The sequence below is a fragment of the Macaca thibetana genome, chromosome 17 (assembly GCF_024542745.1).
Source record: "Macaca thibetana thibetana isolate TM-01 chromosome 17, ASM2454274v1, whole genome shotgun sequence".
NCBI classification, from domain to species: domain Eukaryota; kingdom Metazoa; phylum Chordata; class Mammalia; order Primates; family Cercopithecidae; genus Macaca; species Macaca thibetana.
The window spans coordinates 59453030-59480643 of NC_065594.1; the positions used below are offsets into that span (position 1 = coordinate 59453030).

Genomic DNA, 27614 nt, shown 5'->3' on the forward strand with positions numbered 1-27614 from the left:
TAAAGATGAGCAAACCAGCTCAACAGGTTAAGTAACTTATCTGGGGTCACCTTGCTAATATACAGCAGAGTTGGGACCAAGGCTATTACAAAATTATTTGGATAATTCAGGAAGTGAAGGAAGGAGATGCTTTGTTTTTGTTGTTTTTGAGACAAGGTCTTGCTCTGTTACCTTGGTTGGGGTGCAGTGACGTGATCATAGCTCACTGCAACCTCTAACTCCTGGGCTCAAGGGATCCTCCTGCCTCAAGTTCCCAAGCAGATGGCACCACAGGTACATACCACTGCACCTAATTTTTTTATTCATCTATTTTTTGTAGTGACAGAGGCTTCACTTTGTTGCTGAGGCTGGTCTCTGGGTCTTGCTCTGTTACCCAGGCTGGAGTGCAGTGGTGTGATCATAGCTCACCTCAACCTCTAACTCCTAAGCTCAAGTGATCCTTTTGCCTCAGCCTCCTAAAAGTGCTGGGATTACAAGTGTGAGCCTAGCTGGGAGGAGAATAATGCAAGGTGAATAGTAAGAGAATATCTGCTTGAGCAATGATGTCCAATAAACTTTCTGTGATGATGCAAATGTTCTATATTTGCTCTGTCCCATATGGTAACCACTAGACACATGTGGTGACTGAGCACTTGAAATGTGGCCAGTATGACTGAAGAACTGAATGTTTAATATTTTAACATTTATATTTAAGTGATCATACGTGGCTAGTGGCTACTATATTGGACAGTGTAGCTGTATTGTTTCAGGAATCATGGTAAAGTTCCATGGTCAAAATTTGGAGGCTGGACCAAGTGACGTAGGCTCCCACATACTTTACGTGTTTAGGTTCTCTTTTATCCCAACCTTACATAAATGGAAATGTATGTGTGGAGTTGGGATTCTTTGGTTTTTAAGCTTGAATACATACAACTAATGTTAGGTACTCATCGTATTTTCAATGATTATTTGTGGAGGACACTTTTTATTGTACTTTTAAAAGTTGATGTTTTACTTGTTTTAAAGCGTCAACCCCTGAGAGGATTCACAACTATCTTAGAATTTATCCTTTTTGGTGACAATACAATGCCTGCAATGTTTCTTCCAAAAGCATTTTTGACATGTTGAGTTTATAATGTGTTTGAGTTCTTTTAATTTTGATTTTTATTAGTGCTGTTTTGGAGGGCTATTTCTAGTTGGATGAGGTAGGAATGGTCAACGGACTATTTTGGCTTGTTCTATTAGTTACCACATTTGAATCAAGCTGGAAATGGCGTGGTAGTTGCTTCCTAGATATCACTCTGAGGCTGCATTTACCTCTCTAAGGCTCAGGTTCCATAGCTTCAAAATTAAGCTTTGGGGTGGGTGATCTCAAAGTTATAGGGTAAATAAAGGCTAAAGTTTTATTGTTCTATGAAAACATGCATTTTCTCTCTTTTCTAAACCTGCATGTTATGCACATGTACCCTAAAACTTAAAGTATAATAATAATAAAAATATATATATATTTAAAAAAAAAAAAAAAGAATGTACAGGGACTACAGGGAGCCACATCATCTGTCTCATTTAGACAAAAAAATTTTGATTTTCTAGTACATGTGCTGTATTTGTGTGTGTGTGTGTGTGTGTGTGTGTGTGTATGTGTGGTTTTGTAACATTTATGCTTTTTTAATTATACTTTAAGTTCTAGGGTACACATGCGCAATGTGCTGGTTTGTTACATAGGTATACATGTGCCATGGTGGTTTGCTGCGCCCATCAACTTGTCATCCACATTAGGTATTTCTCCTAATGCTATCCCTCCTCCTGTCCCCCATCCCCTGACAGGCCTCAGTGTGTGATGTTCCCCGCCCTGTGTCTATGTGTTCTCATTATTCAACTCCCACCTATGAGTGAGAACATGAGTGTTTGGTTTTCTGTCCTTGTGATAGTTTGCTTAGACTGATGGTTTCCAGCTTCATCCGTGTCTCTGCAAAGGACATGAACTCATCTTTTTTATGGCTGCATAGTATTCCATGGTGTGTATGTGCCACATTTTCTTAATCCAGTCTATCATTGATGGACATGTGGGTTGGTTCCAAGTCTTTGCTATTGTAAATAGTGCTGCAATAAACTTAAGTGTGCATGTGTCTTTATAGTAGCATGATTTATACTCCTTTGGGTATATACCCAGTAATGGGATCTCTGGGTCAAATGGTATTTCTAGTTCTAGATCTTTGAGGAATCGCCACTGTGTCTTCCACAATGGTTGAACTAATTTACACTCCCACCAACAGTGTAAAAACGTTCCTATGTCTCCACAGCCTCTCCAGCATCTGTTGTTTCCTGACTTTTTAATGATCACCATTCTAACTGGTGTGAGATCATATCTCATCGTGGTTTTGATTTGCACTTCTCTAATGACCAGTGATGATGAGCAGTTTTTCATATGTCTGTCGGCTGCATAAATGTCATCTTTTGAGAAGTGTCTGTTCATATCCTTTGCCCACTTTTTGATAGTATTGTTTGTTTTTTTCTTGTAAATTTGTTTAAGTTTTTGTAGATTCTGGATATTAGCCCTTTGTCAGATGGGTAGATTGCAAAAATTTTCTCCCATTCTGTAGGTTGCCTGTTTACTCTGATGATAGTTTCTTTTGCTGTGCAGAAACTCTTTAGTTTAATTAGATCTGATTTGTCTATTTTGGCTTTTGTTGTCATTGCCTTTGGTGTTTTAGTTATGAAGTCTTTGCCCATGCCTATGTCCTGAATGGAATTGCCTAGCTTTTCTTCTAGGGTTTTTAGGGTGTTAGGTCTTACATTTAAGGACCTCTTCAAGGAGAACTACAAACCACTGCTCAACAAAATAAAAGAGGACACAAACAAATGGAATAACATTCCATCCTCATGGATAGGAAGAAAGGTAATTACAGATTCAATGCCATCCCCATTAAGCTACCAATGACTTTCTTCATAGAATTGGAAAAAACTACTTTTTTGGTTCCATATGAACCAAAAAACAGCCCGCACAGCCAAGAAAATCCTAAGCAAAAAGAACAAAGCTGGAGGCATCACGCTACCTGACTTCAAACTATTCTACAAGGCTCCAGTAACAAGAACAGCATGGTACTGGTACCAACATAGATATATAGACCAATGGAACAGAACAGAAGCCTCAGAAATAACACCACACATCTACAATCATCTGATCTTTGACAAACCTGACAAAAACAAGCAAGGGGAAAGGATTGCCTATTTAATAAATGGTGCTGGGAAAACTGGCTAGCCATACGTAGAAAGCTGAAACTGGATCCCTTCCTTATACTGTATACAAAAATTAACTCAAGATGAATTAAAGACTTAAATGTATGCTTTTTTTTTTTTAAAGTCAGTATCTGGAATTGCACTTGGTGTCTTCACCTTCACTGGGGAAATCATGACAGATTTCTCAATAATCACCTTCATAAACAGAATTTATAGGTATTTCATGAAAATTTCACATATAATTGATAGGTGAAGTGAAATGCAATATAAATATTTTATTTTTTCTAGGATATACCTGCCAGATACAAAAGGAACTTCCTTTTTTTCCCCAAACATTATCTTGGCTTACTTTGGCTTTGTCAGGCCAGTAGTTTTTTCCCCTATTTGAATGTTAAAGCCAGGAAATGGGTATAATTTTCTTCGTAGTTCTAGAAAGGCAGCATCTGGTAAGTTATTCCATCTGATTATCATTGTCATTTTATTCTTCAGATATTTAGTGACCTTTATCATCAGGACTGATATCAGGCAACCTTCTTATATGTTGATCTTATTGTTGTGTCATAATATGTTGCTAATGGTGAGGCAGTGTACTGACATTAGACTGTGTTAAACAAATGAGGCCTGGTTTCTGTTATGAAATAAAAAGAGCAAATGCACATTAACATGTTAAGAAGATCTGGGTGCATAGCACACATTTCTCTTTCCTAATATTTTGCACATACAGACACACACACATACCACAGACACACACACACACACACACACACAGTATTTGTCTTCTTATACAATAATCACATTAGCCAGTTAAGGGACACCTGTCATAACAGCCCTATGCTCAGTGACTGTGCTGCTCTTCTATGGCTTACAGAGTAAAAAGGAGATAACATCATAGAAAGTCCTGCTTTAGTATGGTCAAAGAACAGCCTTCCATACCCAAGGTAAAGCAAAGATTATTTTAACAACTTATGAGTTATTCCAAATTCAAATATGAATTCCCCAAAGCAACATGGCTACTGATTTGCTCACATTTGTTGCCTGTTAACAAATAAAGGAAAAATGAAAATGCTAAATAAAAATATTGTTAGGACTGAGATGTAGCTTATCAGGATTCAGATCTTTTCCAAGTGTTTACTGGTGATGCCATCATATATAACTATATGTATTATATAAAGCTGATAGAAAAACTTAAATTTAGGAAATTCATTTAAATTTCTAAGCTAACTCTGTGGTAATTCCTTCCTTTCTCCTGTTCCTTCCTCTACTTTTATCTTTATTATATAGATACTATATTAGTTTGTTGTATTTACATAAATAGGGAATGTCAGTTCTCTGTATCCACTTGGCTAGATTGTAGCCCTAATTATTCAAACACTGACATAGGCATTGTGGTGATTTAATAGATGTAATTAAAGTCTTGAATCAGTTGACTTTAAGTAAAGAAGATTATCCTCAATAATCTGGGTGGGTCTGATTGAGTCAGTTAAATGTACTTAAGAGCAGAACTGAGGATTCCCTGAGGAAGAAGAAATTCTGCCTGTAGACAGCAGCTTCAACTCCAACCCTAGAGTTACAGGGGTCTGCCCTGTGGATTCTGGACTTGCTGGACCAGCCCACAGAACTGTAAGCCAATTCCCTGCAATAAATCTTTTAAGGTATGTCTTCTACTGACTCTGTTTCTCTAGTTGAATCCTGACTGATAAAAAGTTTTATTTCAGATTCTTCCAACATAGTGGAGGAGAATAAAGAGAGGAAAAACAAGTAGATACTTGATTTTAAAATTGCTCACTTAGATATCCTCTCTAAAATTATAGAGCTGAACAGATGACAGGAATCTCAGAACCAGTTAAATAAGAAACACTATGTGAAGCTGAACTGAGGTTCAAGCCTACAAACTGATTAAAAAATATATATACACACACACACATTATAAAAGTTTCAGAGATAAAACTGGAGTCATTATTGTGTTAATTTTCATTTATATATGAAAAGCAATGGTTTCTTATATTTTCTAAAATACACTTTAGAATTTAATGTCCAGAAAATGATTGCTAGTGAATTTTCATTAGGTAGAGATAGAAATTTTCAGATAATACAATTTTACCTCTTTCTAGTCATTCTTCAGGTAATTATACAAAAACCATACATATTCCAAATGTGATTCATTACTAAGATCTGTGATCACACTAACCATCAATAGCTACTTTGAGTAGTTCTATGTGGTAAAGGAAATGATAAGAAACTAAAAATCAGTGAAGTAGTAAGGAAAATTTGGAACATCGCCTCCCCGTGATTTAGGCCTGTGTAGATGGCTTTCTGTAGGCAATGGCATGTCTTATTGCTCTTTAACTGGTGGGAATCCCAACAAAGAATCCTGGCATTTGGGTGTGCAGCTCAATATATCTGACGGTATAAGAAAGAGGATGATGAATGTTAAGTTGCTAGTTTACCTCTAGAGGGAATGACCCTGCTTCTGGGAAGGTGGGAGGGGTTCCCAATGGGAAGTACGCCCCAGGCAAAGAGATCCCCATGACCTCTATACAGCATCACACTACAGAACAACATCAAAGTCATTCTTAGTAGGAAGGCTTATGGATACATTAAATCCACATGAGAAAATGCTAACAATGTAGAGTCCTGAGGGTTTTTCTGAAGATGAAACACCAACCATGTAGAATGATAGTTGAAATTATCTAACACAATTTTGATAATGCTCCTCTATCACTATACATCTTGGTACTTGTCTTAGTTGGGTTCTCCAGGATGCAGATGCTGATATAAAGTTTTAAGTGCAACAGATTCACTGGGGAGCAACATCTGTGAAAAGAAAAAGGACTGGGTAGGGCGAGCTGTCACAACATGCTGCAGGGCTGGAAAAGTCTCTGCCAGCTTCACAGGGAACTCTGAAGCAAAGTTTGTCCCTTAAAGGGCTTCAGTGTCTAGCAAAAATAGCCAGAGCCTTGTACCACTGCCTTGCTCAGTTAGTGGCTGGGTGCCACCCTGAAAATAGCACCTCCTCAGGTTGAAAGCTGAGGGAGACCCTGACAAAGCAACCAACTGGAAGTTGTCTCACAGCCACATTCCTTCCAGCTGGGCAGAGTGTGCTTTCTTGAAAGGGAATCTGGGCAGCTTATCTCCATGTCTTCTCCAGTACTGCAGAGCAGCACTAGTAAAATGTTGGGTGGCTGTGTGTTTGGAGATGAAAATTGATCAGGCCAGAATGAGAGGTGTTAGTGAAGTGCACTAAAATTCTACAATTCTACTTGAGGTAGCTTCTAGTGCTGCACCACCGCAAATTCCTTAGATAACTAGAGTTGTCACCATAATACCAGAGACTGAAAATATTACTGGATGTTGCTTAAGGTCTGTAAAATGGTAAAGAATATTGTTATTCCCATCGCATCTCAAGTAAGTTTCTCTTAGTGGGACAACTCAGTGCCTCTGCTTGTAATGGTCCATTATAGGTCACACGGGCTTAGTTGTAAAGTGGGCAAAAGCAGCTCAGAATGGCTCTTTTGGGGATGATGAATAAGAATCATTATTTTACATAGATCAAGAAGGTGGGATTTAAAGAAGTCAGATTGGCTCTTTGTGATACATTGCTATCTTTTTATGTCTTCTGCACGTTTCACGGTAGTGGTGGTTAGGAAGAAGAAAGAGACAAGGACTCTTTTTATTAGGTACATTACACTTAATATCAGCTTAATGTAGTGCTTAATATGGTGGAGGCTCTGATGTCTGTCATCATCTACTAGTGATTTGGCATTAGCCAAGTTCATGGAACTCTTTGTGCCTTATTTTCCCTCTTCATCTGTTAACCCAGGAGTGCAATTGTGCCTATATCATGAAGTTGTGGTGAGGCTAAAATAATAGATGCATAGTACTGGCTTAGAAAGGGCTCTATACTAGTAAGCTGTTGTTCTACTTCTCCTTCCTGTTTCTCTTCCTCTTTAAAAATACGGTTTCCTGCTGAATTTGTTACTTCACTAGATTAGCAAAATGTTCAGGGAATCTGAGAGGAGGGTAAAATAGAAAGAATCTGTTACTCTATCAGGATTCAAGACGTCTGCTTTTCATCAGGTCTTTGATTTTTACGGTTATGTTCTCAGTGCTGCGTTGGGTGTAAGAAATGGCCGTCTATTTGAGAAACAAATGAACACATGAATGATTAACGAAAACACATATACATATAAAATTAAGTTCTAAATAAATCTTATAGATCGTAAGTGATATAAGGATCTAATTTCAGTCTGCTGACACTGGCTGTTGTTTTGGTCATCGAGAAGCAATACCATTTGGAGTGAAATTGTGAGAGTGAGCGTTTATACCAGTTATACCAATAAAATGGCATATGTTTATTGGCTTAGAAACTAAAATACATTAAGATCAAAACAAGGCAAGTTTAACAATATTGAAGTATGAGATATCATTGCCTCTTATTGTTAGCACAGTAACGCTTTCTACTATTAGACATGTCAAAATGGCACAAATAGGAAGAGTTGATGAATGCTTTAAAAAGAACTACGAGGAAGGCTTACCTTTTCAGTTGTCAATCTCGCAAAGAGTTTTTGGGTTTTTTTGTATCTTGCTATTTTAACCAGTTGATTAGGCTCACCCAGTGGCAGTCTTCATTTCAAGGATGTCCTCTGGACATTCATGAAGGAAATAAAGTAAATGGGGCTCCAGATTCCTTTCCTTCCCTTCAGGGGGCTCCACTGTAAGATCATTTTGGGAAAATGTGGTGTTATCTTAAAAACATAGCTGGGCCACATCAAGCAGCACCATAGTTTTGAGGGTATAGAACGTTGGTCTTCAGGTTAAAAGGCACTTTTCACTGCTCTGTCATACTCTTCTACTTGCTAGAGAAATATGTTTTATGCCGTGTCATGTGTGGTTAACCAGACACTGAGATGCTATTAACAATGCTCCCAAGTGATTCCTTGCTGTTAAATCCATTGGAATTATTATTACCACAAAATAATCCTATCTGATTTCATTACTTTCTTCTAACGTCCTTCCAGTAACCTAGAACTCTAGAGACCTCTTCCTTTGAGAGCTGTCTGGAGAGTCTGTTGAATTTTTAAATCTCTTATTACCAAAAAGTGGAAAAAAATTTAAAAAGTAACCAAAGAGCTGGTGCCTGTAGTCTCAGCTACTCCAGAGGCTGAGGCAGGTGGATAGCTTGGGCTGAGGAGTTCGAGGCTGCAGTGAGCCATGATTGTGCCTGAGAACAGCCACTGCACTCGTCTGGGCAATATAGTGAGACCCCGTCTCTAATCATCCCACAGAAGAATTTCAGGGTAGTGGATAACTCTGTAGGATACTACAATGATGAATACCTGCCATTACACATTTGTCGTAACTCGAGGAGTATACAACAACCTGAGTGAACCCCAAGGTAACTATAGACTTTCAGTGATGATGATGTGTCAATTCGGGTTCATCAGTTGCAACACATGTACCACTCTAGTGGGGGATGTTGATAATGGCGGGGTTGGGGGTGGGGTTATGCATGCGTAGGAGCAAAGTGTATACGGGATATCTCTGTAACTTCTCAATTTTGCTGTAAACTACAACTACTCTATATTAGTCTTTTAAAAATCCCTTATCTTACGAATGATTTTTGAATAAGCGTTTTAGCAATGTTCTAGAGATGAATCTCCTCCCCACGTCCTACGCTGGGTGAGTAATACGAGGAAGTGTCGGGTACCCGGGAGACCTGTCCTCAGGTGTTCCAGGAACGCGGCCCCATACCTTTGTCAGCCTCTGTCTCTGTGTGGTGAGAAGGCGCACTGGCTCGTGCCTGCGCGAGACTCGCGCACATAGAAAAGACCAATCAAGGACGGGTCATTCCCGCCCCCCGCGCGCCTTCTGCGACCGCCCACTCGACAGGTTGACAACCTAGACAGCTCCCCCGGACTTGCCTTACTTTTCCATCTCCTCCCACCTAGCTACACCCTCCCACTGGCGGCGCGGATGGGACGCCGGCGGAGCCAGCGAGTCTGCGCGAGCGGCCCGAGCATGCTCAATAGTGCGCGCGGCGCCCCGGTGCTCCTCCGCGGAACCGCGACCAACGCGGAGGTCTCGGCGGCCGCTGCGGGAGGCACAGGAAGTGAAGAGCTTCCGCCGGGAGACCGCGGCGGCAGGAACGGAGGCGGAAGGGGCCCTGCGGCGACGACGTCGTCGACGGGGGTGGCCGAGGGAGCTGAGCACGGAGAGAACTCCCCCGCTCGGAAGCCGGATCCCGAGCCGGGCAGGATGGATCACCACCAGCCGGGGACGGGGCGCTACCAGGTGGTGAGTTCCCGGCCTCCTGTGCTTCCCGGGACTGCCTCCCGCCGGGGCGTCCCGAGAGTCCCTTTCCTCAGGTTATTCCCAGAGGAAACGCTGTGGCTTTTGTTTTGTTTTCTTTTGGATCTTCTGACTGGAGCTGCTTCACTCGCCTCTCCTGCGCACTCCTGCCTAGGACTGCTTCGAAACCCTTCCCTGTCGCCCCAAGTCTCCTCCTAGCTCCTCACCCGTACCCTTAGCCCCCTTTGAGACACCTCCCTCCGCACACCTTACAACTTGTATCTGTTTTAATTTCTCACTTTATCATTTTCTTATTCTCTGACTCAGTCACTTCTGAGACATTCTAGTCGATTGTCTACTGGAAGTGGGGCTGACTTCACATACCTGCCCGGAAGGTGATCGCCGTCATAAATGGGGTGGGTGGGTGGGTAGGTGGGTGAAGGTGTAAGTACTGTGTAGAGTGGGATTTGGCAAAAATGTGGGTTAGGAATTGTGGAACCGAAGAGAAAGACTAGCCATAGTGCTGATCTTGTCTGCTCGTTAACCTTGTCACTTTTGTCCTTTTCCATTATGTTAGTATTAAAAATGACTGTATTTTTTGTAATCCCCAGTTTTTTGTTTTTGTTTTTTTTTGTTTGGCTAGAGGGGAAACAGAGGTAGTTTTAGTAGAACAAATTCTAATCTTGTTCGAAAAATTATTTTTCGTTAAATACAAGGTTTTCCAGCTTAACTGTGTAAACTTTGGTAACTGTATGTTGAAAAAAGTGAAATATGTTCCTCTATATTTTCAGTGTCAATTTTTAAATATATTTTTCTTTGTGTATTCTGGTGGTGACGTTGAAGATTCCTGTTGTAAACCTTAGTTAAAAATGGACTGAGCAATAGTTGACTGTGCTGTTGTGCTGTTGCAGCTAGGTAGCATGTCATTCTACAAACTTTCAGCCCATTTACTGAGGGAGACGAGATAAATAATACATAGCAGTGGTGGTGCAATTTATGGTTTATAAAATTTTACAAATTTAGGTATGTTAACCCCAGGTTTCAACTTTCAAATCTATCTGCACATGTAAGACTTAGTTGTAAGCCAAGACTTTCTATTAATAAGTACATTTTGGCAATATGAAGGACACTGTAAGATGAGATCCCAATGTATGTAATTTTGCATTTTTCTAAGATAAAAGCTCATGAGGCTTCTATTTTCAACTGGTTTGCATTCTTTAAAACCTACAAAAGGTCCGTGTTCCGAATTCTTTGAAAATGTAGCAGCTTTTCTCAACAACTTGGGAAATACTGTTTCTCCTAGTATGGAAAGCATATTTCAAGTGTACACCCTTTTGATGGTTTGAAGGGCATTTCTAGGTTTGTAAATGTTAGCAAAAATAAAATGATACAAATATTGAATAATATCAGCAGTGGAACTTGTTTCATTTTTCTAATCTTCCTGTTAGATTAGAAACATCAACCATGTTCTCCTACACACGTCACTACTTAAAACACTGTTAATTTATGTAGCTCTCAGTTTTAAGATATTTGTTTTCCCTACAGCTCCTTTCAAAATAAATGGACATATTTTATTGCTGCCCCCTCCCCTCATTTTTTTCAAACTGATGATGTGTCCCACATAGACTTTGAATGTTCCTTGAGAGCAGAGGGCAAAAATCAGTTCTTCTAAAGATAATGCCTACCAGTCCCTCTAAAGATAATACTTTAAGTAGGTAGGACATCGATTTGTTTTCCTTGTAAGGCAACAGTGTTAGGGTTACACAACTTACATAGTCATTTAACCTATCCAGTATAACTCTTGGTTTTGTTTATAATGGCCTGATTAATAACATCTAAGTGTATGTCAGAGAAAAAGCTGAATTGACATTTTCAGTAGACTTTTTAAACTAGGGATCAGTATTCAGCTCTGGCTTATATGATGAACATAACTATTTTGTGGTTGCCTTTAGCTCAGTTTTTGGGAAAACTGGAATGTGTAATAAACTGGAGCAATAAACAGCTTGAGTTGTCGAATGTTAAGGGATGACTTAAGTCAGGAGATAGGCAAGTATACTTAGGGGTGAGATGGTATACAATGTTAATTTTTCACTTATTTAAAGAATTTAAATACAACTTTTCATACTGGAAAGCTAGCAGTGATGCTCAGGGTCATCAGAACGACCTACTACCATTAGCCAGTGCACAAGCTTTATCTGGAAACTGCTTTTTCTGTGATCTTTCCTTTCATTGTTAAAAGCACCCAAAATTTATTAAGTAAAGCAGTTAACAGTTTAGAGCTACAAAAATTCTTGATTGTTACCCTTCTAATTTCAGAAAAAGCCAGGTATGGTACATAATTTTCTGGGAAATTCAGTTTTGTTCGTTAGTAAATGAGCAGTGTTGCTAACTATGATAAAGTTGACTTGGCTTGCAGCTGCTAGACCACATTCTAACTTTGATGTTCTTATTTTATTATTTATTTATTTTTTGAGATGGAGTCTCTGTCACTCAGGCTGGAGTGCAGTGGCGTGATCTCGGCTTGCTGCAACGTCTGCCTCCCAGGTTCAAGTGATTCTCCTACCTCAGCCTCCTGAGTCGCTGGGACTACAAATGTGCTCCACCATGCCTGGCTAATTTTTGTATTTTAGTAGAGATAGGGTTTCACCATGTTGGCCAGGCTTGTCTCAAACTCCTGACCTCAAATAATCTGCCCGCCTTGGCCTCTCAAAGTGCTGGGGTTGCAGGTGTGAGCCACAGAGCCCGTCCAAAGTTCTCTATTTTGAAGGATTATGTACTTCTACCAAGCTGACTTCTAAGATTGTACCTGTACCAAGCTGACTTCTTATTCTGTGTACAAGTTAAATTGGCAGTGTTGATTGTAGCAGTAATTTCCCAAACTATATTTCAGAATGAGAGTAAGTGTAACTGGAAGATTTACAATACATTAGCATATTAAAACCATGAAAAATTCTGCAGTAAAGACAGTGATTTGGATTTCTTTAACCTAGCTCTTCTTAATCTTTGTTTTGTTTTGTTCTTTGTTTTTAAAAATTTAAGATTATGTTAACATTTCCAAAATATCAATTTTCCATGGAACATAATTTGAAGTATTCATTCTACAAAGATCTGAGTACTTTGCTCTTGTATCTGGGGAATTAGAGTTGCCCTCAATAAATCAGCTGGGAAGGAGGCTTGAAGGAGGCCTGACTATTAACGGGTAAAAAACCTGCAGGTTTTAAAGCCATCTGGGCTTATATATTAGATGATGCTGTTTGCAATTTGTGAGACCTTGGCTTAGTTACTTTACATCTTGAAGCCTCATTTTCCTCATATTAGTACCTACCTGACTAGGATTATTGTGAGAAATAATATAATACGTGTGTAAAACATATAAAGACTGGTACATGATAAATAAGTACCCTTTTTACAAGCTAATAAGTTAGTGTGCTAATGTTTCACGGTTGCTGGCAAAAAAGAGGTGACCTCCAGGTTAGAGACCGATCATTACTCATGGCATAGCAAGCAGCAAGAACATCAGCATATTTGTGTAGGTTTTCCTAGCTACCAAATTCCACAAAGGGGCTGGGTGTCCATATGGATGCGTGCAGTGGGTTTGCATCACAGCTGAGGAACTCAAAACCAAGGGTGCAGCCTTTTTTTTTTTTTTTTTTTTTTTTTTTTCTTCAAGCAGCAAATGTCTTAGCAAACAAAAAACAAACTAGTTTACCTTTTCCTGGGATGGTAGTTACACACTGTGGTTGCCTGATCTTTGTTCCCGATGTAACTTATTAGAAGAAACAGCTCAGTATCAGGAAATGGAAAGCTTTACAGACTGACACACTCAGCAAGAATGTGCAGGGACATTCAGGCCCATGGCTGACTGCCTCACCCAATAGTGCATGTTCTGGATGAGATAATATATAATGAGTTTTCGGTATAGTCATTTCATTTTCCATTGGAAGGAAGTGTTGCAGCCTCTTACCTTTCCTTACTGTCTAGTTGTCACCTTTTCTTGCCAACCTTATTCCTTTGATCGTCTCTTGTTTGTTTCTTTGGAATTTATCAGTGTATTTTATCTGGTTTATATTCTTACTATACCTTTTTTACATTATCAAGGTTACCCAACTGCATAGTCTAACAGCTACTTTTCAGTTCTCACGTTGCTTGATTTCTCTGTTATATTGACAGTATGAACATTCTTTGAAAGTCCATCCTTATTCCTGATAATAAGAAACTTCCTACTTCTCTTGACTTCTTCTGACTTTTCTTGTCTTAGTGAACTCTTTTTGTACTTAATTCCTTCTCCTTAAATATTGATGCATTACCTGGTATGGAATATTGTCTATTAACTTTCTTCCTCATTTGACCATCCCTGAGGAATTGTTTGTACTATGTGAATCGTATTTGTAGAATACAGGTTGAGTATTCCTACTCCAAAAACCTGAAATCTGAAATGCCCCCAAATCTGAAACTTTCTGAACACCACATGATATCACAAGTGGAAAATACCACACGTACATATTCAACACAATTTAGTTTCATGCACAGTCACGTTCATCTTTGGGATCCATTCCCAAGGTGTTTCGTTATGTGTATGCAGTATTCCAAAATCCAAAAAAAATCTGAAATCCAAAACATTCTGGTCCCAAGGGTTTTAAATAAGGGATACTCAACCTGTATCAATCTTATTTTTGTTCTTTTGCTCAAAAACCTTCAGTGGCCCCTTACTGAACCTGCCCCCAACATTTAATAACATTTAATATTTAAACTTCCAAATTTATAAAAAAGTTGAAAGAATTGTACAGTTAACCTCCATACAAATTGTAGGCTCTACAGTTGTTAACAGTTTATTTTATTTGTGTTGTGTATTTATCAATCCATCTTTTTTTTTTTGATCCTTTTGAAGTAAGTTGCAGGGATCAGTGTACTTGCCTGCAAGCCACGAATTTTTCATTAGCCTACATTTTAATATTTGTTTATGGTTCTTTTTCTTTGGGGTAAAATCAGTGTATATTGAAATGCACAAATCTTACATGGCCTAGTGGATGAACTTTGGCAAATTTATATACTCATGTAACCCAAACCACCTTTGACATGTAGAGCAGAGATCAGCAAACTATGGTCCAACTCCTGGTTTTGTAAATAAATTTTATTGGCACACAGCCGTGCCCATTCATTTACAGTGGTAGAGTTGAGGACATTCATGTACTGCATAATGACTTTTCATTCAATGAGGGACCTCATATACTAGGGTCCTGTAAGATATATTTAGATAAATACTGTTGTGTTACAATTGCCTACAGTATTCAATGCAATAACTTGCTGTACAGGTTTGTAGTCTAGGAGCAATAGGCTAGACCATACGGCCTAGTATGTAGTAGGCTATATATACAACCTAGATTAGCAAAAGTACACTCTCTGATGTTAGCACAGACACTCATCCATCATAGGGACCCCACCCTCATGACCTCATCTAAACCTAATTACCCCCCAAAGGCTCTAACTTCAAATAACATCACTCTGGTGATTAGGGTTTCAACATACACATTTTGGAGAGACACAGACATTCAGTTTGTACCACTACCTTTTACAGATAAATTTTACTGACCTGATACAGAACATTACCATCACCCTAGAAAGTTTCCTTATTATTCTTACTAGATCAATTCCTACCCCCCAGGTGACTGTTCTGATTTTTTCACTTCAAATTACCTAGTTTTGCCTATTCTAGAATCATACGGCATGTAGTCTACAAAGCTTCTTTCATTCAGCATGAGGTTTTTTAGATTGATCCATGTTTTTGTGTGTATCAGTAGCTCATCCCTTTTTATTGTATATTTTTCATCATATAAATCATATGAATACACTGCAGTTTATCCGTTGCTATTGATGGATATTTGGCTTGTTTTTAGTTTTCTTTTGCTGTTATGAGTAAAACTGTTACATTCTTGTACAAATCTTTTTGTAAAGCTGATATGAATATTCTTGTACAAATCTTGTTGTGGACATATGTTTTTATTTGCCATGGGTGGAATTACTGAGTAATAGGGTAGGTGTATGTTTAAATTTTATAAGAAACCACCAGACTTTTTTCCAAAGTAGTTATGCCATTTTATACTTCCACCATCAATGTATGAAAGTTTTGGTTGCTCCACACACTTGCAAACATTCTGCTGCTGTCAGTCTTTTTAATTTTAACCATTCTGGTGGGTTTATTACATTTTTGAAGTTTAAAATTTCTGTTCTTAGCATACAAATTTTTTTGAATGGGCCCTCCCTACCTGCACAGTGACATATCTCAGCAATCTGTCTTCTTAATTTTTATGCACTCATTTCTCATCTGAAGTTCTGTACTATCTCTGGTTTGTTTGCCTCATAAAATCCTGTTCTTAAATGTAAAAACTCCTTCGAATCTATAATTGAAAGGGGGAGGTAAAGAGAGCTTCTTACCTCTCTCATCAGCATCAAGGCAGAAGAAAGTTAGGATAACTCGTTATACTGAATTATGTGTTCGTGTGTCTTTCTAACCTTGTAGACTCTTGCTTTTTCTCAAAGGTGTATCAGGGTTATGTCAATGTCTGATTTTTATTTCATCTTTAAAATAGATCTTTACATGTTGAAAAAACTAATTGAGGAAATTTACACTCAAATATGTTGTATACTAAGTAGTACACCAAGTTGTACACCAATACTCAAATGTGTTGTATACCAAGTTGTTGCTTCTAACTTGAAGACCAGTTTTATGTTAATTTGGGTTGCGAGGGTAAATTGCTTTTAAACATACCCCAGATTAAAGTTTCTCTTGCTATTTTTGTGCATGTCATGATATTAACTGTAAATATGTTATTTATTTGTTTGAGTTTAGCTCATTAAAAAAAATTATACAAATGAGTACACACCTGAACAGTGCTGAATCAAATGGTAGCCTTTGCTTAGGCACATTTGAGCAGTACATGATCTAGTACTGGAGGGCTATATGTGAGTGGCAAATAATTGCATTGGAATTATATCATGAAAATACCATATTATAATTTATAGCTTATGTTTTTGAGTGCCCTTTGTCAGATTTATGCTAAAGATATGGTAGCAGTTTTTAGATATCATTATTAATTATGAAACAAAGATCCTATAATTCATTCATCTGACATATAATAGCTTATGAAGTACTTCTGTCTGCTTCTGTTTTAGGTGTTGGTGAATAAGACAGTTAAGTTTTTGTCTCATGGCTCATGCTTTGGTGGAGGGAGTGCAGATAGATAAGTAAGCCTAATTTCAGATAGTAATGAATTCTTTGAAGAAAATAAAGCAAGTTGATGGAATAAATAATACATTCTATCAATTATGAAATAGCAATAATAGAACAGTAATTACATTATATTAATAAAATGCTGCTAAATGCTTTATACATATTAGCACACTTAATCCTTCCACTTCTATGAAGTAGATAATGTCATTATCCTCATTTTGCAGATGAGAAACATGAGACACAAGTTAAATAAAGGCCCAGCTGTGATGGAGTTGGTATTCAGACTTGGGTGTTTTAGTTTTATATTGCTGTGTAACAATCATCTCTAAATACAAGCATTTTATTTTCTTTTAAGATCCATGGGTTGAGTGTGATCAGGGAATTGTTGAGTCTAGTCTACATGGGGTTAGCTGGGGCTTGAGCCATTTTGGGGCTTGATTGGGTTGGAATTTCCAGGATGTCTCACTCACTTGGCTGCAGTTGATGTTGTCTATTTTCTGGGAGCTCAGCTGGGACTGCTGACTTAAGCATCTCAGTTCTCCTCTGTGTGCCCTCTTGATGTGACCTTGGCTTCCCACAGCATACAAGGAAGAGGAAGCTGCCGTTCTCAGGGCCTGGGCTTGGAAATTTGTAGTGTCATTTTTGCAGTGTCCTATTGGTCAGAGCAGTTGAAAGACCCCCTAAATTCAAAGGAAGAAGGAATAAATTCCATCTGTCAGTGGGGGAGAAACATGCACATACATGGAGGGAAGAAAGCGATAGTGGCCATCTTTGGAGATGATGTACCACACCAGTCAATTTGACCCCTTAGTAAATAGGGATCAGCTTAGTCAGGGAACTCCATCCACTCTGAAGTTGTGACAGTCAGGCAGACTTGATTGAAATGTGAAGATCTAGTTCTAGTTGATGAGGATTGTAAATGTAATAGTAACCTGTAGTGAAAATCAGTTTGTTGATTGAAGATATAGGAGGAAAGCTGTATGGCTGCAGCAAAGTTAAGGGGATGGCCTAGAGTGGAATGGGACAAAACAGAAACAAATTTTATGCTGGATTCGATAGACGAATGCAACTCTCATTTATAACTCTAGTTTATAATTGTTTCGTGAAAGCAGTTAGGGCCACCTACATGATTTGCAAAGTCTAATGCTGAATGAAAATGTGGGGCCCTGGCCTGTGATGAGGAAGTCAATCTCCCCTTTCTGCAGAGCTCGTCTTTGTACAGGTCTATGGACCCCTAAGCAAATATGGAGTCTCCACGTCAGGACATGCTCATTACCTACATCAGTGATAGGCAAGAGGCCACCCTCTGAAATGTGCCAGGGTGCTTCTAGCCTAGGATGGAGATGGCTGTCACCTTGCCTTTCCCCGAGTTGTGGCGTGAGGACTGGGAGGTCAGACTGAGCCAAAGGGTTCAATTGAGTGAGAACACTTCCTGGAGAGGCAGACTGCTGGTAAGCTGAGGTGTCAGGCCCCTGGCACATGCTCCATTGGAGTCCTATTAGAGTTTACTTACAAAACTGATATTTAGAGATCAAATTATTAAGAATTTTAAGACAGTGATCACAGGGTATTAAACTCCAATCATGGGTTCCTCCTGACTGGTGGTCCCATGTGACTACAGTGATCACATGCTCATGAAGATGGCCCTGAAGGCTGTGTTACTTGGGATGGTGGTGGTGGTGATGTAGACCGGGGGTTAGTAAACCCTTTCTGTAAAGGGCCAGATAGTATTTTCGGCTTTACAGGCCATGTGGTCTCTGTCACAGCTACTCAGATCTGCCATTGTAATGTAACAGTATCCATACCAAATATGAAAATGAACAAATGGGCTGTGTTCCAGAAAACTATTTGCAAAAACAGTGTGCTGGATTTGGCCTACTTGCTCTAGTTTGCCCACTCCAATGTAGATGTTATAGGAATGTACCTCATATAGTCCTGAAGCTTGGCATGTTGAAGGGCACTTCAGAAAAATTAATTTTTTTTTTCTTTTTTTTTGAGACAGAGTCTCACTCTGTTGCCCAGGCTGAAGTGCAGTGGTGCGATCTCGGCTCATTGCAAGCTCCGCCTCCCGGTTTCATGCCATTCTCCTGCTTCAGCCTCCTGAGTAGCTGGGACTACAGGCACCCGCCACCACACCCGGCTCACTTTTTGTATTTTTAGTAGAGATGGGGTTTCACCGTGTTAGCCAGGATGGTCTCGATCTCCTGACCTCGTGATCCTCCCACCTCGGCTTCCCAAAGTACTGGGATTACAGGCGTGAGCTACTGTGCCTGGCGCAGAAAAATTAATTTTTTATTTCACCCAGTCTCTAAATAAATTCCTAACGATGTGGTGAGGTTGTTTTGCATCCCTTATTTGCACCTGATAATCAGTCAAGCACCTAGTCTGTCCCTAGAATTGGGATGGATATGAGTGGATAGTAGAAGAGAATATAATACTGCCTGTGAGAGTGGCAAAGACAGCTTATTCAAATATGGTGTAATCTTCATTCTGTTAGTGTGATCTCCTCACCGAGGTTATTCTTGACTACCTTATTTTAAATCACTGTGTTTTATCCAGAGTACTTACCACCATCTGGTATTCCAAATATTTTGCTTATTTATTTCCTACCTCCCTTCTTCCTCCCTGAATTTAAGTCTCATGATGATAGAGAGATTTTTGTCTGTTTTGCTCACTACCGTGTATATCTTTCCATACCTGGCATGTGGTAGACTTTCAGTATTTGATAAAGGTGAATGAATGGTGCTAGTTCAAGGCCAATCTTACAGACATAAAACCTTGCCTATGTTATTTTATTCCTTTTTATATTTGTTCTGTCTCTGCTACTGAGACCTGGGCTCTTTAAGGTGGGGGTGATGGTGGTGGTGGTTTTTTTGCATTCTCTTCCAGCTTAAAATATATTGCTTAGTCTTCCTCCGCCTCTCCTCTCTCTCTGAATCTTCCTCCGCCTCTCCTCTCTCTCTGAATCTTCCTCCGCCTCTCCTCTCTCTCCGAATGGTGTCCTTTAGAGTTGTTCAGTAAGTAGCCTATGGAGCCATATGCAGTGGCCCTGCTTATCACTTTCATAAACTCTGGAGTTGTGAATACTGGTTTGATTTTCCTTATCTTTTTAATATTGATTACTCAGCAACTATTTTCTTCTTACTATTTTCTTAATATCTGACTTTCATTCTAAAACATTGCTCAATTGTATGTGTATCCACAGTATGTTATTTTAGGATTTTGTATGTATTCTATATATGTCGGCCTAACTTGAGTTTAATTAACTGTGGAATGGTATGGAATCTTCTGCTGATGTTTAGTCAGTGTAAATTTACTGACAAGATCACTGTAATTAAGGCTATGTAATTGTAAATCATTGTATGTCTCTGTTTTTGGGCCTTGTTGTTATGGTTTTGAACTTTCAGATGTTTGATCACTTAGCTGGAATTAGGGTGTGGGTAAAATTCTTGTTAAAGACATGCTAAATGCAAGTTGGGAAATGCAGTAGTCTAAGATGTACTATCAGATTATTTCAGGGTTTTGACTTGCTTTTAAGATTTGTTTGAACATGTACAGTTTAATATTTTAAAAGTTCAGTAATGTGCTGTGGTTTAGTTCGTCTATGATGTTTCTCCAGAATTACTCATAACATTATGTAAAGAAATTGTGCTGTTTGGACAGAGGTTTTGAGAATAAGGGAGTGAACTGGAGTTCATTGTGTAAAAGAACCTTTCAGTGTGATGGTATTAACCCCTTTACTAATTTTAGGGGTCTTAGGACATATAGCCTGTTGGATATTGGACTGAGGAAATCCAGTAGTGACACTTTTTTTTTTTTCCTTTCTTTACAAGTGTTCAAAGTGACAGCTTTTATAGAACATTTGTTCTCACCTCGGGAGAGCTTTCATCTATATCAGATGACTTTTTGTGTGATTTCTCTCCAAAGGGAAGAGTCTTGAAATAACACTTGAGAGTTTTGTGTTTTTTGAGGCAGAGTCTCGCTGTGTTACCCAGGCTGGAGTGCAGTCTGGTGGATCACAGCACTGCAGCCCCAACCTTCTGGGTTCAAGCAGTCTTCCCCCTCAGCCTCCCAAGTAGCTAAGACTACAGGCATGCATCACCACACTTGGCTGATTTTTTTCTTTTTTAGAGATAGAATCTTACTATGTTGCCCAGTCTGTTCTCAAATCATTTCCTGCCTTGGCCTCCCAAAGTGCTGGGATTACATACATGAGCCACTGTTCCTGGACACACTTAAGACCCTTTTAAGTTTTTGTTTTTAACCTTTAGAGAGCAACAGGAGCACCCGCATACCTCATCCCTGCCTACTTTGTTGTTGCATTGCGTACTTTGGCCATGTTTTAAACTATAATGCTTTTGTTTCTTCTATCACCATCCCAAATCATGCTATCTCTTGCTTTGTAGCTTTTAAATGTATCTTTCCCATTTTTTCTTTTCTCCCTCCTTCCTCCAGGACTAATTTCAATTCTGTATTCAGATCTATATTTAGATCTTATTTTCTTCGAAAAACCTTTCCTTCCCTTTTACCTCTCCATCTCCATTTCCTGCTCTTTACTTTCAAGTTCTGTGTGTTCTTTTAACAGTGTGCACTTATCCTTGTTATAGCCCTTATTTCATGGTGTGTATTTCCTCACTAGATTGTAAACTCAGTGGGAAGCAGGGCTTAGATCTGTCTTGTTTATAATAGTTTGTCATTGTACTGGTCCTGTTATAGGTGAAAAATAAATACTTATTAAAGAAATAAATGGATGTCTTTTCTGAATGACTCCAAGTGTATGCATGGCAATACTGGTATATTTTCTTATGTTTATAAAGCGATATGTAGTTTTAGAGAATTCTGTGCTATAAAAGTAATAATGTTTTGCACAGCCTATATACTGTTGATATTCTTGATGTTCATAATTAGGCTATATCCTTTGCTTTTATAATAGTGCTGATTAATCAGTTTAGATGAGTTCTGGTATTTTTGAAAAATTCCTCTTGTGACCCATGGCTTGCATTTGCAAGACAGTAACTATGGTTAGGTTATTTTGTCTACCCATGGAAAACAGAAAAGGAAATTGTTTCCAGATATTGTGGAAGTAGAGGAGTCTTTAGTGATCATTTTCTTCAATGTGCTCATTTTACAGAAGACTATCCAAGGGAGGTTCTGTTCAAGGTTATGCAGGAAAGCTTCGAGGACAAATTTTATTACCATAAACATAGCAACAGAGTTAAAATACATCAAGGATCCTGGGAAATAAAACCTTTATGATAGCTAACTTTCTTTTATTTATGACAATGCCAGACATAGGGAGCATGGATGGTATAGCATAAAAGTCTGCTACAGTGAACCCAGCCGATTGTGTAGCACCCACAACTCAGTAACCTTTCATTGGGCTGGGTTTAGCTGGTAGGTAAGTTTTCTTTAACTGTCATTAAAAAAAAGTCAAGTAGTACATGTACAGTTTTAAAATTCCGAGCACCAAAAGACAAATAATTAAAAACAGCAATCTCCTTTTCACCCTTTATCTTGTAAGTTTTTCTCCTTGTAGGGGAAGAACCCAAAAAACCTTTGAACTATTTCAGCTGCTTTATTTTACTCTGTATTTTTAACATATGCAGTTTCAGCCACTAATTTATTTTTATTAATTTTACTTTGCTTTCTTACATGTCCTTGGTTTCCCTACCCAAATCATGATCTTTGTAGTCCTGCCTCTTGGGTTCAAGTGTTGACTTCTCAAAAACATTGTGACCTTGGGCCAACTATTCTATGTTGTAGTTTCCTCATCTGTAACGTACGGACAGTACAGAATTCTATCTCAGAATTATTGTGAAGATTAAATGTATGAAAACCATCTAATTTTTGCTTAAATCAGTGACTGATATTTACATTTTATGACTGAAAAAATAACTCATCACTGAGTTAAGCAGTATATTTTGTATAATTTAAAAAATGTTTCATGGGGCTACTTAATTTTTATTTCTTTAGTTATCTATATATTGTTAATTTTTTGCATATCCTCTGGTGACTTTCCCAAACTTACTTTTCATGTTAATTTTTGCATGGTCAGAGTCATTGGATTAGTTCCTTTTTTCTTTGAAGACATTCTTCCTAGAGCCCTCTATTCTCCTATTTCAACTGTACTATTTGCTCTCTAGGCCTGATGCACAGCTGTCATACTGAGACTTTTCCCTGTAGATGTGTTATATTTCCTGTTTGTTGCACTGTAAGTGTAAGTCTTTTGTTGTTTTTGTTTACTCGTTTATTTTGCTGGAAGATGTTTTCCCATAGGTTCTTAAGAAGGGATACTTGGGAGGTTAAACATTTTTTAAGACATTGAGTTTGCTGACGTAAAGCTCATTTTAATGTCATTTTAATGTCTGTAATACCTGTAGTGATAATAACCTCTTTTTCATTCCTGGTATTGGAGATCTTCTGTATTCTTTTTTCCTTAAATGGTCTAGCTGTGATTTTCTGTCAATTTTATCGATCTTTTTAAAGAATCATCTTTTGACTTTGTTAAATTTCTGTTGTTTTATGTTACCGATTTCTGTTTTTACCTTATTTACTGTTTTTCTCTTTGTGTTATGGTTTACTTTTTGTGTGTGTCTAATTTCTACTTATTTGATATTTTTCTAGAAATCTTATTTTCTAATTTGATTTTATTCACTTTAAATTTCTTGAGACATTTTTATGGGCTAATATATCCAACTTGATATACTGTGTGCACTTGAAAATAATGTATATTCTTCAGTTGTTGGATGTAGTGTTCTAAAAATGTCAGATCAGGTTCATAGTATTGTTCTGATCTTCTTTGTCTCTACTGATTTTGTTTTTATGTTCTACTAATTGCTGAAGAAGAGTTATTAAAATCTGAAATGATATAATGATCCTTTAATGATCTGTTTCTTGTTTTCTAAATTTTGCTCTCTTATGAAATGCCCCACTTTATCTCTGATAGTGATCTTTGTCTTCAAGTCTATTTTACATGATACTAACATAGGCTTCTTATTTTATATTTAGGTTGGTGCAAAAATAATTGCAGTTTTTGCCATTTCTTTGAAATATTTTCAAATGGCAAAAACCACAAATACTTTTGCAACAACCTAAATATTTTTGTGTGGTGTATCTTTTTCTGTTTACTTTCAACCTATCTAGGTCCTTTAAATATGTCTTTTGTTGGTACCTTATAGTTAGGTCCTACTTTTAACAGCTTCTGCCTTCTCATCGGAGTGTTTGTATTTAATGTGATTGTTGATATGATTGATTTACTGTTTGGGTGAGGGAGAAGGGACAAGATGGAGGAAGGTAAACAAGAAGGCACCGCCCCTGTTGCTTCCGGGTTCTTCATCACCAACTTACCGCGCCTGGGAAAATGCAGATCAACTGAGCAGGCGCCACCGGACCTCAATCCGAAGAGATCGAAACTTACCCGGCCACGCCTATGGAGACGCCCCTATCATGCCCTAATCCCGCCCACTGCCCTCCCCCTTCAAGTACCAATGCATAAAAGTCCGCTGCGGGCAGGAGCTGGCCTGACTTCTTTGGCCCCCGCATTCGTGGACTGGAGAACCTCACCGGAGAGCGAGAGCGCCAGTGCGACTTCCCTGGCCCCCCAACACCTGAGGACCAGAGAACCTCGCTGGAGAGTGTGTGCATATTTGCAATAAAGGGCTGCCGCTTTCATATGTACTTTGGCCTCATGTTTAATTACTTAGCTCTCCTAAATTAAGTATTAAATTAAGTTACATTAAATTAAATTAAGACAGTTTTGTTTTAGCAGGCAATCAGCTCTCATAGATTCAGATTGTAAGCTGGATCTCTTATGCTGTGTGCAGTGATTCAAATCTTAGCTCAGATCCTTAGGCTTTTACTAGTATCAGTTTTGGATCAGTCCTACATATGCATGGCTTAAGGGTTAATGGTTTCCCCTTACTTTCTAGTTTGCATGGGCTCCATTCCATGCTTCCTCGGGCTAGAATAGGGTTTCTAGTGGAATTTTAGCATCCTGTATCTCTGTTCCTCTCCATAACTGTGGCTTTACCTTAGAACAAAGCTGCAAAAAGAAAGGGAAACTTACCTGGTACAGGTTACTTTTTCAAGTTTAACTTCCCTCTACGTCTTTGCCTGTCTTTTTTAATATTGAGAATGCCCAGGTAGTTGTGTTTTTTTAATTTTTTAAAATTCTTTTTGTATTTTGTCCTAAGTTCATAATTGCTCTCAGTTGGGAAGGCTGGACTGTAGGGGGCTACTGCCATGCTGGAAGTAGAACCAACTGTAGATATTTGAGTTTGTTTTTTTTTTTTTTCCTTACTCACTGCATTAACTTTCCCCCTAGTATTTTTGTTTTTTCTTTCATATTGGAAGTTTTCTTTAAATTTAGGTGTTCCTTCCATGCCCATTTATATCCTATATCTGTGGGGGTGTGTGTGTGTGTGTGTGTGTGTGTGTGTGTGTACTTGTTGATCTTGGTTTCGATGTTTTATCATGTCTTGGTGAACCAGCCTTTTCTGTGGGACCCTCCCAGATGTCAGTGTCTGCAATTTATTTAGGAAGTTATGGCCGTAGTTTAGGTAAAGGATAATAGTGGCTTGGATTAGGGTAGTGTCACTAAAGAGAAGTGGGTGGATGGATTCAAAGATGTGTGTGTTTGAGTGTGTACCTTCAAATCAGCTTTACAAATACTCATAAAGGTCAATTTGTGCTGAGAGGAGATTACTACCTGTGAATTTTTATTGGAGGCATCTTAAAATAGAAAGAGCTTGAATTTAGAGACCGTTAAACCCGGGTGTGAATCTTTTTGTTTTGTTCATCTTAGTTCCTATTGCAGACAAATGAAGTAATGAAATTCAGGTTTTTACATTTTTACTAGAAAATGCTAGTCATGTTGTTTTCTTTAAAAACCTCAGTATGGCAGTGTTTTTAAATTGTCTAGTGCCTTAAGAGATATGGCATTATAATGGTCAGTATAACTTGAAAATGGGTATTATTAATACAAAAATAAAGGAATATGAACCTTTCAAAACAGAAAGCACCGGGTCCGAATGGGTTCACTGGAGAATTCTTCTGTCCTAGTCTGATTTTGTGCTGCCATATCAATACCACAGACTGTGTAGTTTATAAGAAAAGAAATTTATTTCCCACAGTTTTGGATGCTGGGAAGTTCATTATTAAAGGTGCTGCCATCCGTTGAGGGCTTTCATGCTATGTCATTCCACGTCAGAAAGTAGAAAGGCAAGAGAGTATGAGAGAAAAAGAAGGGAACTGAACTCATCTTTTTATCAAGAACCTACTCCTGCACTGATTACATTAATCCGTTTATGAGGACAGAGCTGTCATGACCAAATCACCTCTTGGAGATTCCATCTCTCAACATTGTTGCACTGGAGATTAAGTTTGTATCACAGGAGTTTTGGAGGACATGCTCAAAGGATAGCGTCTAACAATAATTTAAGGAAGAAATTATTTCAGTTCTCTACAGTCTTTTCTAGAAAATTGAAGGCTGACTCATTCTCTGAGGCCAGCATTTCCCTAATATCAAAGCCAGACAAGATATTTTAAGAAATCTACAGACCAATAGTTCTTATAAATGCAGATGTAACAGTCCTCAACAAAATAACAAGTAAAATTCAACAATGTGTAAAATTAATTATGTGCCATGACCAAATGGGATCTTTTCCAAGTATGCAAGGGTGGTTCAACATTCAAAAATTAATTAATGTAATCTATTACATCAGTGGCTAAAGAAGAAAAATCACATGATCATATAACAGCTTCAGAAAAAGCATTAAATTCCAACACCCATTCATGATAAAATTCTAAGCAATCTAGTGATAGAGAGGAACATCTACTAAAAACCTATATCAAACGTCATACTTTGTACTTAGTAATGAGAAACGGAAAGTTTTCCTGATTAGAACAAGAACAAGGCAAGGATATCCTCTTCACTGCTTTTCAACATCCTACTAGAAGTTCTAGCTAATGCAATATGACAAGAAAGGAAATAAAAGTTATAGATTGGGAAGGAAAAAATAGAATTATCTTTGTTTACAGAGGAGTTGATTATCTGTGTAGAAAATCTGAAAGAATTGACAAACCAAAATAAAACAGAACCCTCCTGGAAGTGATTATAGCAAGATTGCAGGATAAATAGTTAATACACAAAAGACTGTTCTCCTAAATGCTAGCAATGAGCAAGTGGAATGTGAAATTAAAAACATAATACTGTTAGCATCCCCCCAAAAGAAATACTTAAGTATAAATCTAACAAAATATGGACAAGATCTATATGAGGAAAACTACAAAACTTTGAAAAAAATCAAAGAACTAAATGAATGGAAATATATTCCATGTTCACAGATAGATAGACTCAATATTGTCAAGATGCCAGTTCTTCACAACCTGACTTGTATTTTCAGTGAAATCCAAATTAAAATCCAAGCAAACTATTTTGTGAATATTGACACACAAATTCTATAGTTTACATGGAGAGGCAACAGATTCAGAGTAGCCAACTCAATATTAAAGGAGAAGAACAGAGTTGGAGGACTGACACTACCCAACTTCAAGAGTTAACTGTAGATGCATGGTAATCAAGACAATGTGGTGTTGGTGAAAAAACAGGCAAATAGATCAGTGGAAGAGAGTGGAGAACCCAGAAATAGACCCACAAAATTAGAGTAAACTCGTTTTAACAAAGGAATAAAGGCAAAACAGTGAAGCAAAGATAGTCTTTTCAACAAATGGTGCTGAACAGCTAGACATCCACATGCAAAAAAAAAAAAAAAAAAAAACCACAAAGAACTTAAGTACAGACTTTTACACCCTCTACACAAACTCAAAACGGATCACAGATCTAAATGTAAAAGGCAAAACTATGAAACTCCTAAAAGAT

The 27614-nt window shown here is 38.2% G+C and overlaps 1 protein-coding gene and 1 long non-coding RNA gene across 2 annotated transcripts in view; one reads left to right on the plus strand and one right to left on the minus strand.

The window, feature by feature from the left end:
- Positions 1-7929, minus strand: part of LOC126940630 (uncharacterized) — a 57602-nt gene extending 49673 nt beyond the window's left edge. Inside the window, exon 1 of the long non-coding RNA XR_007720842.1 lies at positions 7755-7929. This is a non-coding gene — a long non-coding RNA (uncharacterized LOC126940630). The remainder of the gene's footprint in view (positions 1-7754) is intronic.
- A 770-nt stretch (positions 7930-8699) lies between these two features.
- NDFIP2 (Nedd4 family interacting protein 2) overlaps positions 8700-27614 on the plus strand; it is a 71070-nt gene continuing 52155 nt past the window's right edge. The window contains exon 1 of the mRNA XM_050766647.1: positions 8700-9513. Within this exon, the coding sequence (XP_050622604.1) occupies positions 9193-9513 (321 nt within the window). The 5' untranslated portion in view covers positions 8700-9192. The remainder of the gene's footprint in view (positions 9514-27614) is intronic.